General features: G+C 48.6%; 1 protein-coding gene across 1 annotated transcript in view; it reads left to right on the forward strand.

Annotated features, from left to right (window-relative positions):
- Positions 1-2,935: 2,935 nt before the first annotated feature.
- Positions 2,936-21,267, forward strand: part of baiap2b (BAR/IMD domain containing adaptor protein 2b) — a 54,835-nt gene continuing 36,503 nt past the window's right edge. Inside the window, exon 1 of the mRNA XM_083635642.1 lies at positions 2,936-2,993. Within this exon, the coding sequence (XP_083491768.1) occupies positions 2,951-2,993 (43 nt within the window). The 5' untranslated portion in view covers positions 2,936-2,950. The remainder of the gene's footprint in view (positions 2,994-21,267) is intronic.

Genomic DNA, 21,267 nt, shown 5'->3' on the forward strand with positions numbered 1-21,267 from the left:
CCTCCTCCTCCTCCTAACCTCCACCCTCTCTGTCACACCCCACTCTCCTCCTCCTCCTAACCTCCACCCTCTGTCACACCCCACTCTCCTCCTCCTCCTAACCTCCACCCTCTCTGTCACACCCCACTCTCCTCCTCCTAACCTCCACCCTCTCTGTCACACCCCACTCTCCTCCTCCTCCTAACCTCCACCCTCTCTGTCACACCCCACTCTCCTCCTCCTCCTAACCTCCACCCTCTCTGTCACACCCCACTCTCCTCCTCCTAACCTCCACCCTCTCTGTCACACCCCACTCTCCTCCTCCTCCTAACCTCCACCCTCTCTGTCACACCCCACTCTCCTCCTCCTCCTAACCTCCACCCTCTGTCACACCCCACTCTCCTCCTCCTAACCTCCACCCTCTCTGTCACACCCCACTCTCCTCCTCCTCCTAACCTCCACCCTCTCTGTCACACCCCACTCTCCTCCTCCTAACCTCCACCCTCTCTGTCACACCCCACTCTCCTCCTCCTAACCTCCACCCTCTCTGTCACACCCCACTCTCCTCCTCCTAACCTCCACCCTCTCTGTCACACCCCACTCTCCTCCTCCTAACCTCCACCCTCTCTGTCACACCCCACTCTCCTCCTCCTCCTAACCTCCACCCTCTCTGTCACACCCCACTCTCCTCCTCCTAACCTCCACCCTCTCTGTCACACCCCACTCTCCTCCTCCTAACCTCCACCCTCTCTGTCACACCCCACTCTCCTCCTCCTCCTCCTCCTAACCTCCACCCTCTCTGTCACACCCCACTCTCCTCCTCCTCCTAACTTCCACCCTCTCTGTCACACCCCACTCTCCTCCTCTTAACCTCCACCCTCTCTGTCACACCCCACTCTCCTCCTCCTCCTAACCTCCACCCTCTCTGTCACACCCCACTCTCCTCCTCCTAACCTCCACCCTCTCTGTCACACCCCACTCTCCTCCTCCTCCTAACCTCCACCCTCTCTGTCACACCCCACTCTCCTCCTCCTCCTAACCTCCACCCTCTCTGTCACACCCCACTCTCCTCCTCCTCCTAACCTCCACCCTCTCTGTCACACCCCACTCTCCTCCTCCTAACCTCCACCCTCTCTGTCACACCCCACTCTCCTCCTCCTCCTAAACCTCCACCCTCTCTGTCACACCCCACTCTCCTCCTCCTAACCTCCACCCTCTCTGTCACACCCCACTCTCCTCCTCCTCCTAACCTCCACCCTCTCTGTCACACCCCACTCTCCTCCTCTTAACCTCCACCCTCTCTGTCACACCCCACTCTCCTCCTCCTCCTAACCTCCACCCTCTCTGTCACACCCCACTCTCCTCCTCCTAACCTCCACCCTCTCTGTCACACCCCACTCTCCTCCTCCTAACCTCCACCCTCTCTGTCACACCCCACTCTCCTCCTCCTCCTAACCTCCACCCTCTCTGTCACACCCCACTCTCCTCCTCTTAACCTCCACCCTCTCTGTCACACCCCACTCTCCTCCTCCTCCTAACCTCCACCCTCTCTGTCACACCCCACTCTCCCATCCGTAGACAGCAAAGCTCTCAGATTTCCTTACCCTCTCCCCGCTCTCCTCCCAGCCTTGGATTTCTCTGGACACGGGCTAAATTAGCCCATCCATCCATGCCGGCACCTCCACCCCCACCCCTTCACCAGCTCCTATCCCACGTTGGCTTAACTCAAGCCAGGCTTAGGCAAAGCCGGTAGAGGGTCTCGGTCTCTCTCTCTCTCTCTCTCTCTCTCTCTCTCTCTCTCTCTCTTTCTCTCCCTCTCTCTCTGGATGTCAGTGGTTACTGCCAAGTGCACAGCTTAGCTCGCTGGGGAATGTCGCCACCGCTGTGTGGACATTTAGCGGTATTTATTTATTTGTATTTTTTTTTTACCTCAGTTTCACGATTTTGCTTCTGACTGTATATTCTCGACAGTGGAAGTCTTTATTATGGCATTATGCAAAACGCGTCTGTTTCTAGACCGAGCGGCCAGACTCCTTCCTGATTGTGCGAGCGAACACAATCACTTGCATAAGAGTCAGCGTCTCTGTGGACTTCACTCAGCCACAGAGTAACACCGTACAAAAACAATGCAAAGTTGACTTCAGAGTGGATTTCCTTTTGTTTACGTAGATTATTTTGTCTGCCCCTCCTTCCCCCCGGCCCTTTCGTAAATGAATGAGCTCCAAACAGGAACACTCATCATAACTCCCCCTATACGATACTCAGCCCTCATCCATATCCATTCTCGACATGCCAGGGAGTGCCAGTCATGCCTTGACTGCCACTCCCTGGGTAGCTGACCCCTGACCCCTGACCCAGCTTAATTGCCATCCACCGCCTCTGTGGCAGGTTGAGGCCTGAGTCACCGTCTCCAGCAGTGTCCCTGTCATGTGACCAGTGTCCCTGTCATGCTGTCATGTGCAGCGACAGAGCGCAGAAGAGAACTGCCTGCCTGCCAGAGTGCTTTGACCTCACTGCCTCAGAGAAGTTATTCCCCCCCTCCTCCCCGTCAGCGTACTTTCGAGTCTGGAGGAGGTTGAGATGGCGCCGTTTTGGATTTTAACGAGGTTCACTCCAAAGTAGCTTCCGTTGAAGACATTTTCCCTCTTCTTAGTGGCTTTCCGTAAATGTTCTGACTTTCTTACTATAGCGGCTAAGAATGCTCTCTGCAGCTTCCATCCAGCTTCTGCTCATTAGCATTGCCTGTGGTTGCCTTTCGAGCGCTTTTCCTTTTCCTCCCTAGTCTCCATTGTAGCTTGTAGCCCTTTGTTTCCCATGCGCAGCCTTACCTCTCCGGGGCCACAGGGGGGGGCTGCTGGGCTGTAGAAGACATAATGTCCACGCCGCACCCTTGATCTGATTGATGCCCAATGCTTCCATGTTTCCAGGTGTCACATACGCTGCAAAGGGCTACTTCGACGCTCTGGTGCGGATGGGCGAGATGGCCAGCGAAAGTCAAGGCTCTAAGGATCTTGGTGAGTCCTAGTAGTGGCTGTAGTGCCCCCCGGTGGGGTGGAGGGTGGTTGCACAAGGAGCTGGTGGATGGGAAAGGCCCAGGGTGTATACGGGGTATAAGCAGAAGCAGCCGATGACCAATCTGGAACTGGATGCACACGCCCGTGACATGAACGTACACACACACACATGCGCCCAATGCTCCAGTCATTCAACGCTCGCAGTCTGCACAAATCTGCGAAATGCTGTTATATTCACAGCGCATTATTAGTCTGACATTGACTGTGATTTGGAGCTTATTCAATCCAGTGTCACCACCACTTTACGCAGACAAACAAATTCTTATTCTCTAAGAATTAATTCCACATATTTGTCATGGCAATGCCTATTTAGCTAATCTCTTGTTCCCTTGCATTCGTTTTTTTTTATATTGTACCACTGTGAGCAAATAATTAATTCACAAATTTGCCTTCCTCTTGCCTTTGATATTTACCAGCAGTGGCACACGTGGGGAAGTGGATTTGCTTTCCCCTCATAATAAGACCCAGAATACAGTACATTTACTGTGCTAATAAAACATTGTCTGTTTTGAATGTTGTTTTGAAGGAGGTTAAGCAAGGATAAACTCTCCTTGTTATTTCTGGTAAAGATTTTCTCTTTTTTTTTCCCACACAGCGTGGTGTCTGGTTCAGGTTGGATTGGCCCTGGTTCTGCTCATGATTATAGGCCTATTAGTGATAACTAGAACTGGAAGGTGACTCATACAGTAGCAGATAGTGTGGAAGGTATACAGGTAGCGATCATATCGTAAGTAGCAATAATGAAATGAGACACGCTTCTGTATCGTCGCCGCTTTATCTTAAGCATTGGCTGTATATGACAGGTGCAGAGCTACAGTCACATGCTGGCTGGCTGCTGGTTCAGTGCATTCTCTCCTGCATCCTGATGTCACTTAAAACAAGCGGGCGTGGATTGAGACGGTGAGGGAGGAGAGAAGAGGAGAGACGGCAAAGAGTTGGACATGTGAGGCGAGACAGGAGGCTTTAACTGCTGTCTGTGCATTCATTATTCATGAGGAGACTTCTTTTTCTGGTTTCCCCCTCGCACTCCTTCTGGAACTTCATCATCATCCACCCCCCCACCACTACCCACCACCCCCGCCCCCCGCCCCCCTTCCCCGCCCCCCCCCCCCCCTCTGTGAATACATATTCAATTGAGTTTGTGTGCCCGCTCCAATTTTGAACGGTGAAAAGCCCATTACTGTCTCTGCGTTCAGCCTCGGCTCCATTATCCAGGCGGCCATCTCATTCCCCACCGCTCGCTATTAAGATCGCCCATGTTTAAAGCCGAGGAATTCATCTGCGATGCTGCAGCCTAACGGTCGTCTCCGCTGCTTTAATTCATGTCTAAAGCCACGCCGTTATCTTAAACAAGCCATTAGCACAGAACCTCCTCAGAATAATGATAAAGGGATGAGCCGTACATCTCTCCATCCATCTCCATATCCATCAGCTTGGTTGCTTTGCTCTGATATTGTCCCCTACGTGTTTTGACTGTGCTCCTGTGTCCTGTGTTCGTCCGTGTGTCGTCCGTGTGTCGGGGGTTGCCTGTTCTGTGTTCTTTCTCCATCTTCCCCCCCCCCTTTTTGCAGGCCTAACCATGACTCAGCAGCCCTAGCACTGTTTCACTCAGCAAAGCCTCCCTCCGCCTCCAGTGAACTGACAGGCTAGGTTGAGCATGCCTGATTGATGCTGTCTCCACATATCAGCGTTCAGCCCCTTGTCTGTGGGCGTGGCCTGCGCAGACTAAAGGGAGAGTTGCTCTGACGGTGCATATAGAGACTGAGCCAAAGTGGAACGTCACTTCCTGCTTCAGCACTGTACCAGAGATTTTCATCCACCATTTATTTTCCCATCGACATTTCGTAAAATGCTTATAAAAATAGTTTTACTGGTTCAAACCAAACGTTACAGATATATTTAGAAAATTTAAGTTTAAAGAAAATATTTTTTCGATGTTGTTTTTTTAAGTTTTGGTCCGGGTGAAATGTTCTATGGTCTCTCTCGATTATAGAGTTAGCTGAACCGTTTGGTGAGCAGATGGGCTGGATGATGGTTTTATACAGTAGTGACAGAAGGTGATGTGCGACGTATGGCAGAGTTTTTGCTGGCTGCGTTTGTGGATGTCAGTGGTGTGTTGATCAAATCTGAGTTTATAGCAAGGCAAAGTGGAACGTCACTTCCTGCTTCAGCTTCAGATTTTCATCCGCCATTTATTTCCCCATAGACATTTCATAAAATGCTTATAAAATAGCTTTACTTCGTCCAACCAAATGGTTCAGCTGAGCTAACGCTATAATCAGGAGAGACCATAGAACATTTCACTCGGACCAAAACTTAAAAAACAACATTGAAAAAATGTTCTTTAAACCCGCATTTTTTTAACGTTTTGGTCCCAGTGAAATGTTATGCGATCTCTCCTGTTTCTAAATATATCTGTAATGTTTGGTTTGAACCAGTAAAACTATTTTTATAAGCATTTTAGGAAATGTGTATGGGAAAATAAATGGCGGATGAAAATCTCTGGTACAGTGCTGAAGCAGGAAGTAGGTGGTCACTTTGCCTCTCTATTGTCCAGACTAGAATGAGTCTATGATACTTGAAGGAGTTAACCAGTTCAACAGTTTCATTATTGATGCATATGGGGTTATGGGCTTACAGTATATGGTGTGAACTGGGGTTTGTGACGGCCATTTCTGTTGTTGTCTTGGTAACATTTAGCTGAAGAGATAGTTCTCTGTGCACCATTGTGTGAAGTGGGATATGGAGTGAGTGCTGGCAGGCTGTAACAGAGTTCTTGTCATCAAGGAGTGCGAGTAGTCGATGGTGTTGAGCAGTTGTTGGTGTAGAGTGTGTAGAGGAAAGGGCTCGGCATGCAGCCCTGTGGGACTCCGGTGTTAGTGATGATGGTGGAAGATCGTACTGTACCCACTCTGATGCGTTGAGTGGTGAGGACAACAAGGCTCACCAACAAGTGGCCTTGTTGGTGAGGAGTCTGTGAACCCAGGGGATCCTGGGGATTTCACCTGTATTGCACCTGTGTTTACCCTGCCTTTTCAACACAAAATGGCCCCCGTGAAAAGGGTCTGTTTCCCCCATGCTGCCCCCGTCGCTGCCGATCTGGGGAGAGCCGTAGGCTAGCACCATGCTTCCTCCGACACATGCGCAGTTGCCAGCCGCTTCTTTTCACCTGACAGCGGGGAGCTTCACCGGGAGGACGTACAGTAGCACGTGGGAGGATCACGCTTGTGTGGGTGGGGGGCTTAAGTCTGTGAGCTGTGATCAAGTGTTTACATGAAGCACTGTGTGGGCTGGTGGAGGTCTCTCTGTCCGTCCGTCCTGTTGTTTCTGCTCCAGGAGAGAAGAAGAGTTGGGTTTTGTTGTTGCGGCAGGAAGCGGAAACACTTTTCAAGCCTGTTCACTTCCTTCATTGGCAGGCGCCGGATTCTGCCTGTGTGTGCGTTTGTGTGTGTGTGTGTGTGTGTGTGTGTGTGTGTGTGTGTGTGAGAGAGAGACACTATGCTCACTCAGCGGGACGTGCCTGGCAGAGGGCGGTAGCCATGACAAGAGCTACTGTATGATGCCACGTGTGCATGCGTGTGTGTGTGTGTGTGTGTGTGTTTTTGATGGGGGATAATCACTCACACAGGGCTTTCCCTCGCAGTTCATAATTTATGAAGACTGAAGGCAGATTTGTTCAATGGGGACTTTGTTAATTTCATTGGGTTTTGCAGAGGGGGAAATGGCTGCGTGCAACAGTGCTGAATTAACCGGGCCGGACTTTAAACTGCCTGAACTCTGGGGGTGAATTTACTGAAACAATGATTTGAATGTAGGGGCGTCCAGGTCGTACAGCGGTAGATTCCCTGCCTACCAACACGAGGGTCGCAGGTCTGAGCCCCTTGTGTTGCCTTCGGCTTGGTCAGGCACAATTGGCCGTGTCTGCGGGTGGAAAGCCAGATTAGGGGTATGTGTCCTGGTCGCTGCACTAGTGCCTCCTCTGGTCGGTCGATGTGCCTGTTTAGGCGGAGGGGAACTGGGGGGGGGGGGATAGCGTGATCCTCCCATGCGCTACATCCAGCCGGTGAAACGCCTCGCTGTCAGGTGAAAAGAAGTGGCTGGCGACTGCACATGTATCAGAGGAAGCATGTGCTGGTCTACAACTACATCGGCAGAGGGGGTGGAGCAACGACTGGGACAGCAATCCGGGGGGGGGGGGGGCTTGATACCCAAAAAAGGTAATAATAATTTAGACTTCTTTATCATCCAGACATTTTGATCAAAGATGCAGCTTCATCAGCTCAATTTATTGAAACAATATAATAAGGATAAGAATATTAAGGACATGCACTGAGGATGTTGACTTTCACGTGACAGGGGGACATGAGGACACGTGACAGGGGGACATGAGGACACCAGGGGGGAGAAAGCAAAGGGGATACACTAGTATAGAATCATTGGATTGCTGATGAATTAGCCATGGAGCATCTTGGGGACACATTTACATAACTGATTATATCCAGATGAATAATATCGCTGGTCTCCATGAACACGAGTTCAAAAATTGCATCATAACAAACAAGCAGTTAATCTCATTAGAATCGTTATGGCTCTAAACGCTACGGTGGGTATTGCAGATTATGTTCTTACTTTCATTAAGAAAGTCTTAGCCGCCTGAATATCAATATTTCATAAACATGAGGTGCCTCGGGGAAATTGCAGCCTGTGAAAACAGTCCTATTCTTACAAATAGGTTTGCTGGCATGAAGGTAAAAACACATTATCGGTGGCAAAACAACTTATGAGTCAAGACCTTTACTTACAGTATGAAATTGTTCTGTTTTCGAGGGTAGAATCCAGCATTTTTTGAAATATTGACTCATGAATGGACTATATTTCATTTTACTTTGAAATGGATAAAGATGAATATCAGATTCTCCCCCCCAACATATGTTACTTTTAGCAGTAACTCAGTAATATAACTTATTACTTATAGGATTTCAGTAATATTATACCAGTTAAGGTGCGTTCACACCGACCTATTAAAGTTTTTCGCTGGCATTGAGTTTACATACAAAGTCAATGCAAACGAGCGATTGAGCATATATTCGCCAGGGAGAAAAATCGCTGGGCGTCTGAGCGACAGAGACAGAGCAATAGGGCGAAAATTCGCTCGTCGCCCAAGATGAAATATGCCAACTCGAGCGAAATTTTGCTGCCAACAGTCGCTTGCTGCTTAACCCTGGTTGGCTGCCGTAACCCCGGAGTATTTATTCATTCTTGCATCGGGGGAAAACACAGTTGTGTTGTTTGCGTTTACATCCTGTCTAACGTTAGAGCTGTGTGCTGCTTGTTTCTTGACAGTGAAGATCTCTCTCGTTTCTCAATGCAGCCCGCCCACATCTATCAGCGGGCCGACACAGGTGCTGCCAATAGACCCTTTTCACGGGGGCCATTTTGTGTCGAAAAGGCAGAATAAACACAGGTGCAAGCAAAACACTAATGAGGGTTTCCAAATTCCAATCATGGAAGTTGGAAACCCTCATTAGTGTTTTGCTTGCACCTGTGTTTACCCTGCCTTTTCAACACAAAATGGCACCCGTGAGAAGGGTCTATTGTGCACAAATAGTCTCTCCCTCTCTCCAGTATGAGTATGAACACCTCGGCCCGAGGGCGGAGTGCGCTCCCGGTTTGTGGAGCGATTTAAACACAGCGACAGAGCGATCCCAAAGGGTTGAATCAAGCGACAGGGAGAAAAATAAATATCTCGGTGTGATCACAGCTTTACTTTGTCAAGCAACTCAAGTTGAGTTAAAAAATTTAGTTAAAAAATGTTTTTATCAAAGCATTTTGTATTGTTTACACTGACTTCAAGGCAGTTGAAATAAGTTTTCGGGATGGTTCCGGGGCGGCGATGTCATTCTGCTGCTACTGTCGTTTTGGTAAAAGTCATGCAAAAGTAGTGCAATAAGTAACGAGTTACTCTCTACACAGACAGTAATATTGTAAAGTAACTTATTACTTTCAAATGACAGTGATAGAGAAAATTTACATCACATTAGCCTTTATTTGGACAATCACTAGTTATTAATATATTCATATACATTTCCATTTTAGTTACATATAGTTATGACACAGACATACATATTTAGATAACCTGTGTACATACACAGATAGACATCATATTTGGATAACCTGTGTACATACACAGACAGACGTATTTAGATAACTTGTACCTTACATTTGCAGCTCCTCTCTATCGCACACGGTGCCCTGTCACCGTGCCACGGTGCCCTCTACAGGGCCAGAATAACAGATAGGTTGAGTCTACAGAGTAGCCTTCAAGTGTGCGTCAAGACATGTCATCTGATGTGTGTCCTATAAGTATCTTTGACTTTCTGTTCAATGTATGTAAGCCTGTGTATCCATCCGTGAATATACAAGAGTGCATCTCTTGGCCAAGATCTATGTTAAATACATCATATCAGACGACTTCTTCTGACTCCTCCTGGCTTCATCATTTAATTTCAACTGGTTTCCTTCAAGTGGTTCACTGTTTACCTTTTTGGCTGTGGAATTCCATTCTCTAACAGACAGTAACTAGCAATATGTAGTATATTACATTTTGAAAGTAACTTGCCCAACACTGCTCACCAAACAGTTCCCATAGCCTACTGAACACAGTGAACAGCTGTGAATATACATGGAAGATTATATTCTCGGGTCAGATGTACAAACCGGTTTTTCAAGCCGTGGTCGCCGCCTGGAGGGGTGGGGATATGTGGGATTGGTGTATCCATATCGTTCCCTTTGGTAAAGGTATCTCCACGAGGCAAACAGAAAACGAGGTCATCCCACTCTGACACTGTGGAGAAGCTTCTGGTGTATAATTGCAGGGTTACAACATAGAGAGAGCTAACAGGAGACGGCGCTCAAACAGAGTCGTTAGTACAAAAACATTCCGTGATTATTATCATCCACTTTCACAGCCCAAAATACAACCACTCACATCCACTCGTAGGGACACTTAATGCCACTGGGGAGATGGACACTTTGGCTGCTATTATCTCATGTCGGACAGCTCAGGTTAGCTACTGTTATCACAATGTATTGTTTACCACCAGTCTAATGATGTCAAAACTCAAGTATAACTTTGTAGCTTTCTAGCTGTATATCGTTTTAATCACTCACTTCAGATTTATCTTTGCCAGAGTCAGAAAATGGATTTAGCATCGCCTAAAGGTCTTTGCACACACAGTCCGATTGTTTTCGTATGCGTGTTTTTTAATCCGTCATCTGAAAACACAGACGGGTCCCAGCTCGCAAAAATCTATTGACTGATGCGAAAAACGCAGAAAATCGAACCTCGTCCGAAAACTTAAATGACGGACCTAATTGTCGGACTCGGTGTGTCAATGATGATCGATACAAATGAGGTCGTTTTTTTTTGTTTTTTTCTCCGTGCGTCAATTTCGGACGAAAATACGGACTTGGTGTGCAAAAGCCTTTAGGCTAGGCCCCGAGTCGGACACCCTGGCTTCATGCTAGCGTAAACAATGCGGCTAAAGCATTAGCAATCAATTGTCGAGCGTCGCCGAAACTCGCCCGATGGCTTTCTCTCATCAAAATCGCTTTCCGAAACGATTTGGACATTTTAATGGCCATGTATTCATATGAAACTTGATGTGTAGATTGGTAAACATGTCTAAAGGAATTCCACAACACTAGCTGGCTGGCGTTCGCTGAAATGAAAAGTCCCATGTAAAGACCGGAAAGTGCGTCAAGTCGGACCTCAAACCGGACGGCCCGGGTCAGGGCAATAGTGTCCGCCTCAGGACTCGGTTCCGCTATCACTTTTTTTTTTTACTATTATTTTTTGGGGTGCATTTTTGCCTTTATTTTGGATAGAACAGTAGGCAGACAGGAAAGGCGGGGAGAGAGAGAGAGAGGGGATGACATGCGGCAAAATGCAGATTCGAACCCGTGTCGGCCGCACGAAGAACCGAGCCTCCGCCGTACGCGCGCCACCAGGTGAGCACAGTCCTGCTATCACTTTAGCAGAGCTGATCCGGCAGGAAGGAACCACGCCTCGTTCTGTTTCATTCACTGAAGCTGCTGCTGTCAAAGGCTTGAAGCACTTCTCTTCTGTGACACGCTCACTGCAGCAATCCTTTCCTCTCTCTCTCTCTCTCTCTCTCTCTCTCTCCCTTTCACTATCTCTCTCGAACGCCCCCGCGTTGATGTGGGAGCTTACAGGCAGCCCAGGGAGAACACGCCGACGCCGCACACGTTTCTAAAAATAGATCAAACGGGAGCCGCTCGGGAGGAGGAGGAGGAGGAGGAGGAGGAGCGGCGGTGGAGCTACGATGCTCGCTGCGCCGGTCCAAAAATGGCTCGTCGGTGATGTCAGCACGGCGCAAAAAATGACATCTTCTCTCTTCCGCATGCTAAATATGGACATGAACAAAGGAGGGTGCTCCTGCAGTTCCGGTTCCCCGCTCTGGCCATATAAGGGGCTCAGCCATTCAGATGCAGATTTGGACAGAGGTGGTGTTCACTCTGCTGTGCTGCGCTGTGCTGCGCTGTGCTGCGCTGAGCTGTGGCACTTGGCTCCAGGCAAAGCTAACGTGAAGGAAGCACGCTGGTAAAGCAATGTGTCATTGATGTCTGAAGATCTGGAAGTGATTTGGTTCCTCCTGTACAGAGCGTTCCAGCGCCAAGCCTGTATTTGATGCAGAGAATACCTGTGTGGTGACAAATACCTGTGCGGTGACAAATACCTGTGCGGTGACAGGTACCTGTGCGGCAGTACCTGTCACATCATCTGCCTTTTGATTTCTGCCACGGAGAAGGAAAGAAAATAGGTGTGGAGAGTTTTTGACATAATTGTCATCCCTGTCCAATGCAACATGTCCTCATACCGAAACGACAGACTACTGTAGGTCTATTTCCCACTGACTGCCAAAAAATGACATATGCACAAATCGACACCGGCTACTTCCTGGTTCCTCGGCATTTTCCCACGCCACTCCTGCCCGGTGACTCGAGCCACCGCAAGACGCCGCCGTTTCTTGGTTGAAAACAGCACCGCGTTTCCTGGTTATGCTTAAGCAAGTGAAACAACTTGGTTAAGGTTAGGCAAGTAAAACAACTTGGTTAAGGTTAGGCAAGTAAAACAACTTGGTTAAGGTTAGGGTTATGGTTTGGGTTAAGGTTAAAAAGCTGAACACGTCAGACACGGCGTGTCTACATGCGGGACGCGAACCCGGCCCTCCCGCGTGAAAGGCTGAGAATCCACGGCACCGCGACCCGGCTTATCTGAAGGTTCCACTCCCGCGGCATCGCTGTCAGCAGCTGCACGCATGCAGTTCCTCACATGACCGCAAGAGGTGGCAAATGACAACAGCGGCCATTTTAACACCCTGGAAAATAGACCTATGTTGTCGTTTTTCATATGAGGATGGTCTAATGATCTCCTCTAGGAATAGGCAAATTAGCATGATGTGTTTTACACTCCACTGGGGGGCACTAATGAATCCTTCGCGCCTCGCACATCATCGCACTCTCATAATTCTCTGCTATATTCCCCCCGTCGCTGAGAACTCATCACGCTTTAGCATAACATCCATCTCATTCAAACAATTTAAGGTTAATTCAGGCGCCCCAAATTGGAGGTCCAGGAAACAATTACCCTTTCAATAATTCAGAAGAACACGATTTTAAGCGGAGTGTTGTTGGCATTCTCAGCACCCATATTCCTCCGCTTCAAGAGAGTTGAAGATGGCAGGCTTTCACGCGTTGAGGATGCTAGGAACAAGGCTTAGATACAGCCAGTGCTATAGCACAGACTCAAGGCTTAGAATACAGCCAGTGCTATAGCACAGACTCAACACAGGGGAATGTCATTTTGTTGGGTCACAAAAGGCCAAGTCTGTACAGCTCTCATCCCATAGAGACACTGCGGAGCGCGTCATCATTCAGAAACCACGCCCAAAACGGGGGAAAACAGAACCCCCCCCCCTCCAATCCTGGCGTTCTCCTGTGTCGCGTGCATGGTTGCGTTGCACCAAAAGATCGTATATACGGAAGATGAACGCTCCAACTTACTTCCTTGACAGCTAGATCCACATTTTTCTTCGCGCCAATTCTCAATGGCTTCCTTGTTTTGCTCGGGAGTACAAAAAAACTTTAACTGCCGATTTTTTTACATTTGTTGTCTGTCTGCGCAGCCCACCACACAACAGCTTTTAGCTATGTTTAATTCAAGGAAAATGACGCTGGTGTGTGGGAGTGAACGGAGCGATTTCCCCCGTGATGGGCGTGGCCTATTTCATGCAGTGTCTCTATATAGCTCCATATTCATCAGTGGATCTTACTGTATCATTTGCCTGTCAGATAATTGTACTTCTTCGGGGAGAGGGCTGGCTTAAACCAGCTGGGTGACACTGGGAGAGCTAATATGAGCGGTGGTAATGGCAAACCGAAAGAGGATGAAAGTAATAATAGAGACTCATAAACAAGGATGGTGGGGAAGGGAGCGTCCTTGGTGGCAGCCTGGAACCATGGACTTTATTACATTGTACTGTACGGTACACACAGTTTCCCTATCATCACGTACAGAGCATCTCTTAGCGGAATTCAACGTTTCTGGTTCTGGTTTATCATTGATTCCCCCCCCCCCCCCTCCCCCAAAATGCATTTAGTTTGAAATCCTTCTCCGTGCAGTTTGAGGGAAAAGACGCTGACCTCATCGTGACCCCTTTCCTCTGCTCCAGCGCTGCCTGAATTTCCCCCGAGTTTCCGAGCCGCCGATCAGAATTCTGCTGGCGTCGGCCCAGCGTAGCGAGGGGAAGTGCAGCCAGGGCACTCTGCAGCCAGGGCACTCTTTCATCATCATTTCTCCTCTTTTAACCCCCTCCGCCTTCACTTCTCTCAGCATCTCATCAACCTTCCTCACAATGTAAAAGTATTTCTGAATTAATGCATGAATGTATGAACATGGGCTGAAGGGACTTTTCTTTTTCCACTTCTTGGCCTTTTGCTCCTTTCTAAACCCATCATACATCATACATTTTAATTATTTGCAGCCACTATATATTGGGAGGTGTAACCCCACAGTGCCCTGGGGGGTGTAACCCCGGTGCCCTGGGGGGTGTAACCCCGGTGCCCTGGGGGGTGTGACCCCGGTGCCCTGGGGGGTGTAACCCCGGTGCCCTGGGGGGTGTGACCCTGCAGTGCCCTGGGGGGTGTGACCCCGGTTATATATATATATATATATATATATATATATATATATATATATATATATATATATGTATATGTATATGTATATATATATGTATATGTATATATATAAATGCACACATTTCCCCCCACCTAATGTCAGAGCACATCAAGTCTCTCCTGTAGCATTAACGCATTTTTCTACCTACTCTTATCGTGATGGCCTACTGGCAGATGCAGACTGTTTTTTATGTACACATTCCACATTCCACGACTTCAACGTAGGTAATATATCGAGCATTTGGGCATAATTGAAGCGTCACTTATCGGCCGGTCATATCGACAGAAATGTTTGTTTCAGGCCGATGCCGATACTTCCTTTTTAGAGCCTTCCTCGGCCGATACCGACGACATGCCGATATCATCGTGACCCTACGTACCTCATCCTCTTATCTGGCATCAGCTACGTCACGCGGTTCGCGGTCTTAAAGGGATACACACACAAATGCTGCATCAGGTATCAATGGGTTAATGAGCCCTTGTCCTGAAGTCACAAAATAAGAAAGAGGGAGAGGAAGAAGAGAGACAGAGCGATGTGTTCCCAGCTCATTAGTGGCCTTCAGTCTCAGTCCCCGGTCTAATCAAAGAGCTCATGGGGGATCACCCCCACACCCCCACACCATTCATTACTATAGTCCACACCACCTGTCTGATGTCATGTGTCTCTGTCTGTTTTTCTGTTTTCCTCCCATTTTCTCCTCAGTTGTACTTGGCCAATTTCCCCTGCTTTCCCGGTCATTGCTCCGCCCCCTCTGCTAATCTGGGAAGCACATACTTCCTCCGATGCATGTGCAGTCCCCATTTTCACCTGACAGCGAGGATTTTCACTGGCAAAACGTAGCGCGTGGGAGGATCCTGCTATTCAGGTGCCCCGCCCGACCAGAGGAGGCACTAGTGCAGCGATCAGGACATATATAGTACCCCACCTGCTTCCCACCCGCACCAAGCCGGAAGTACCTATGCCGGGAATTGAACCCGCGTCTCCACTCCAGTCCACCTCTACACTACCCAGACGCCCCCCCCTCCCTCACGTCTCTGTCTTAACTGCTGTACGTCATGAGGAGCCAGACAGACGCCACCAGTTTGTGGCCGGACATCAAAGCTATTTATCCATCAACAGGGGAAATGTGACATGCCTCAAAACAATGTTCCAACGCTAGCCAGCTAATGTTACAACATTATTTAACGTTACAACATTGTTTTATGGCTGATCTGTGCATGGCAGTCCATTTCAGAGACATCGTCATACTGGCGATTTTGTTTGTTATAAAGAAAAGGTCTAATATACATTGAAACGACATGAAACTAAGGTAATACTATGGTTATCATCATTTTGTTTAATCTTTATTACCAGAGAAAATACTTACATTAGGGCTATTTTGTGGTTTTCTTTTAGCGTTGATTAGCCATAATTCGCAAGGCATTCTGGGAGATTTCTCACAACACTGGCTTTTGAGTGTTCCTCTGGAAGAGCTCCATTTGGAGGGCCATATAGCCCTACCACTTCACCCTACCCCTCTACTCCAACAGGAAACAGAATACCCTACCCCTCTACTCCAACAGGAAACAGAATACCCTAACCCTCTACTCCAACAGGAAACATAATACCCTACCCCTCTACTCCAACAGGAAACAGAATACCCTAACCCTCTACTCCAACAGGAAACAGAATACCCTACCCCTCTACTCCAACAGGAAACAGAATACCCTACCCCTCTACTCCAACAGGAAACAGAATACCCTACCCCTCTACTCCAACAGGAAACAGAATACCCTACCCCTCTACTCCAACAGGAAACAGAATACCCTAACCCTCTACTCCAACAAGAAACAGAATACCCTACCCCTCTACTCCAACAGGAAACAGAATACCCTAACCCTCTACTCCAACAGGAAACAGCATTCCCTACCCCTCTACTCCAACAGGAAACAGAATACCCTAACCCTCTACTCCAACAGGAAACAGAATACCCTACCCCTCTACTCCAACAGGAAACAGAATACCCTACCTCTCTACTCCAACAGGAAACAGAATACCCTACCCCTCTACTCCAACAGGAAACAGAATACCTTACCCCTCTACTCCAACAGGAAACAGAATACCCTACCCCTCTACTCCAACAGGAAACAGAATACCTTACCCCTCTACTCCAACAGCAAACAGAATACCCTACCCCTCTACTCCAACAGGAAACAGAATACCTTACCCCTCTACTCCAACAGGAAACAGAATAGCCGACCCCTCTACTCCAACAGGAAACAGAATACCTTACCCCTCTACTCCAACAGCAAACAGAATACCCTACCCCTCTACTCCAACAGGAAACAGAATAGCCGACCCCTCTACTCCAACAGGAAACAGAATACCTTACCCCTCTACTCCAACAGCAAACAGAATACCCTACCCCTCTGCTCCAACAGGAAACAGAATACCCTACCCCTCTACTCCAACAGGAAACAGAATACCCTATCTCTCTACTCCAACAGCAAACAGAATACCCTACCCCTCTGCTCCAACAGGAAACAGAATACCCTACCCCTCTACTCCAACAGGAAACAGAATACCCTACCCCTCTACTCCAACAGGAAACAGAATACCCTACCCCTCTACTCCAACAGGAAACAGAATACCCTAACCCTCTACTCCAACAGGAAACAGAATACCCTACCCCTCTACTCCAACAGGAAACAGAATACCCTAACCCTCTACTCCAACAGGAAACAGCATTCCCTACCCCTCTACTCCAACAGGAAACAGAATACCCTAACCCTCTACTCCAACAGGAAACAGAATACCCTACCCCTCTACTCCAACAGGAAACAGAATACCCTACCTCTCTACTCCAACAGGAAACAGAATACCCTACCCCTCTACTCCAACAGGAAACAGAATACCTTACCCCTCTACTCCAACAGGAAACAGAATACCCTACCCCTCTACTCCAACAGGAAACAGAATACCTTACCCCTCTACTCCAACAGCAAACAGAATACCCTACCCCTCTACTCCAACAGGAAACAGAATACCTTACCCCTCTACTCCAACAGGAAACAGAATAGCCGACCCCTCTACTCCAACAGGAAACAGAATACCTTACCCCTCTACTCCAACAGCAAACAGAATACCCTACCCCTCTACTCCAACAGGAAACAGAATAGCCGACCCCTCTACTCCAACAGGAAACAGAATACCTTACCCCTCTACTCCAACAGCAAACAGAATACCCTACCCCTCTGCTCCAACAGGAAACAGAATACCCTACCCCTCTACTCCAACAGGAAACAGAATACCCTACCCCTCTACTCCAACAGCAAACAGAATACCCTACCCCTCTGCTCCAACAGGAAACAGAATACCCTACCCCTCTACTCCAACAGGAAACAGAATACCTTACCCCTCTACTCCAACAGGAAACAGAATACCCTACCCCTCTACTCCAACAGGAAACAGAATACCTTACCCCTCTACTCCAACAGGAAACAGAATAGCCGACCCCTCTACTCCAACAGGAAACAGAATAGCCGACCCCTCTACTCCAACAGGAAACAGAATACCTTACCCCTCTACTCCAACAGGAAACAGAATAGCCGACCCCTCTACTCCAACAGGAAACAGAATAGCCGACCCCTCTACTCCAACAGGAAACAGAATACCCTAACTCTCTACTCCAACAGGAAACAGAATACCCTACCCCTCTACTCCAACAGGAAACAGAATACCCTAACTCTCTACTCCAACAGGAAACAGAATACCCTAGGCCTACAGGGGAACGCACAAAAGGGAGGGTCCTTGGTGTAGATAAGAGATGTGAGAGAAGTGATATAGGAAGAAGAAGCTGTTGATGGTGCTGCTGCACTCCATACAGGATGTCCTTGCGTTGTCGCACTGTCCTTGGCATCGGGAGGGATGCAGCCAAATGGTGACTTAATGGTGCTGATAATAGTGGGAAGCACAGGCACACACACACACACACACACACATGCACGTACCCCTCCCCCCTCCCCCCAAAAGGATTCTGGCACGCCTCCTACAGAGCAGACACTTCCCAAGACAAAAGACAGACTTCCTTGTTGAATTCCCACTTCCCGAGTGTTTGTGAAAATACGAAACACTTTATAGTGTGTAGTGACACCTTTCAGTTCCCTCCATCTCTACCTTAGTGCCACCCGGCCGTGGTGTGAAACTCTGTTGTCATATAGAGTCCTGTCTCTCTCACACACACGCACGCGCGCGTTTGTTGTCGGGCACACCTTTGGAAACAACAGCACTTTCTCTTTGGAGAAAGCTGGAAACAAGTGATAGAGATATTGACCCGTAGAAACCTTGTTGTGCCAGTTTAGTCCTCGGGCTCAAATCGTGGCACAACAACTGTAGCTACTGTAGGGAGACAGACAGAAGAGGACTAAACTGTAGCTACTGTAGGGAGACAGACAGAAGAGGACTAAACTGTAGCTACTGTAGGGAGACAGACAGAAGAGGACTAAACTGTAGCTAGAGAGACAGACAGAAGAGGACTAAACTGTAGCTAGAGAGACAGACAGAAGAGGACTAAACTGTAGCTAGAGAGACAGACAGAAGAGGACTAAACTGTAGCTACTGTAGGGAGACAGACAGAAGAGGACTAAACTGTAGCCAGGGAGACAGACAGAAGAGGACTAAACTGTAGCAGGGAGACAGACAGAAGAGGACTAAACTGTAGCAGGGAGACAGACAGAAGAGGACTAAACTGTAGCAGGGAGACAGACAGAAGAGGACTAAACTGTAGCAGGGAGACAGACAGAAGAGGACTAAACTGTAGCTACTGTAGGGAGACAGACAGAGGACTAAACTGTAGCTACTGTAGGGAGACAGACAGAAGAGGACTAAACTGTAGCAGGGAGACAGACAGAAGAGGACTAAACTGTAGCAGGGAGACAGACAGAAGAGGACTAAACTGTAGCTACTGTAGGGAGACAGACAGAGGACTAAACTGTAGCTACTGTAGGGAGACAGACAGAAGAGGACTAAACTGTAGCAGGGAGACAGACAGAAGAGGACTAAACTGTAGCAGGGAGACAGACAGAAGAGGACTAAACTGTAGCAGGGAGACAGACAGAAGAGGACTAAACTGTAGCTAATGTAGGGAGACAGACAGAAGAGGTGATGAATCACTTGTAAACTCCCACTATGGGACCTAATAAGAGGTCAGAGGTCATGAGGTTGACAGCTATTGGTCCACTGTCCAATGCAGAGAAAAAAGCCATCGGGGTTTTGTCTCCGTCCCTGTTTGGGTCCCTCCCTCCCTTGCTCCCAGCCCGCGTCCGCCGTCTGGAATAATCAATCTCCATTTCGCAGCCCATCAGCCGGCCTGTAATGATTATGTATAGCCCACGTTGCTATCGATCTTCCGCACCCGAATTCATTCAAGGAATTATTTTTTCTTTTTTCCGTACAGCGTCTAGCTAAAGATGTCAAAGAGGTGCGCCGCAGCCATATGACACGCACGCGCCCGCGGCGTCGAGGCTGCCAGGCGTGACGGCTGGATGCATCGCTGAGGATGAAGGCGTTTTCCCTCACTATGCCCGGTTCTGTTGAGGCGATTCATATTTCACAGAACATGTTGACAGCAGAGTAGAGCCTCTCTGCACAAGGCCACATTTTGATGTTGGACTGTAGTGCAGACGCACAGATACATCTGTCTCTTGGAACTGGATGGCACTCGGCTTGTGGTGCTCAAAGCGCCTTTCCAGAAATCACGACCTGGGTTACTCAAAGATAGGAACTTGCTGTCAGCAGTTTCATGTTGGAGATATTTTCTTTCGACCGAACTACACCCGAATCTGTGGATCCAGTTCTTTTTTTATAACCCGATGCGAGAAGCAGCTACCCCCCCCCCCCCCCCCCCCCCCCTCCCGGTATTTTCACATGATCTAATTTGGCCCCCATTCAAAAAAAGTTTGGACACCCCTGTTCTAGATGATGTAAACCCGTGCTGTTTCTTCTAGATGATGTAAACGCGTGCTGTTTCTTCTAGATGATCTAATCTAGTGTAAAAGCTGTGAAAATCTAACCAAGCTTCTGTTTTGCAGAAGCAAGCGTACAGTGAAGTGTAGTTAATCCTGCATCTATATTTCATTCCCAGCTGAACGGCTTCATATTGGCACAGAGCGGGAGTGGGGGAGGAAGGGGGGGGGGCGTCGAGCGAAGATGGAGAGAGTTTAGAGACGAGAGTGGATGTTGTTTACCTCTCTCTCTCTCTCTCTCTCTCATCTCTAGGGTTAATATATAGCAAAGTGTGTGTGTGTGCTTTTATAACATGCAGTGCTCTGGCTGAGGTGTATGCGCGCGTGTGCGTGTGTGTGTTCTTATGCGGCGCGTGTGCGTGTGCGTGTGCGTGTATAGACCGTGGCTCTCGTGTTCAGCCCAGATGCCACGGTTTCTTGATGGATGGGATGTGTGCTGAGTGTGCTGGTCGCCCTCCAATAATCAAAGGAGAGAGGAAGTACTGCACACACCAGTGCACTTATCTGCCTCACTACTCCTCCTGTGGAACGCTCGTACAGTAATAGAGCGGTCACTGCATTCTCATAGGCAGATGCGTGCCAGAGGTTTGGGGTCACTAGATAGTGGAGATGAGTGTCTTTTGTCAGGGACCTTGGAGAAGACGGACCCTGTGTCTCTCTCTCCGCGTCTCCAGGTTTTCCTGATGCTACAGTATGTGCGGCTAAAAAACTAAATGTCCCCCATATGTATGTTTGACATGCTGTCTGGGCAGTGACTGATCTCTCTGGAGGATCCTCACTCTAGTCCCCAGCCCCAAACCCCACCCACCCACCTCTTACTCCAGCTGAGTTGTGTCCAGATGAAGCCCGTATTATCCCCTGGAACGCAGCCCACTCTTAAAGCGTCCTCACCTCCCGAGCGTCCTAGTTTGCCCGGTCCGGTAGATCCACAGGCCCGGGTGGCCCATGC

Source organism: Poromitra crassiceps (assembly GCF_964638095.1).
Source record: "Poromitra crassiceps genome assembly, chromosome: 4".
NCBI classification, from domain to species: Eukaryota; Metazoa; Chordata; class Actinopteri; order Beryciformes; family Melamphaidae; genus Poromitra; species Poromitra crassiceps.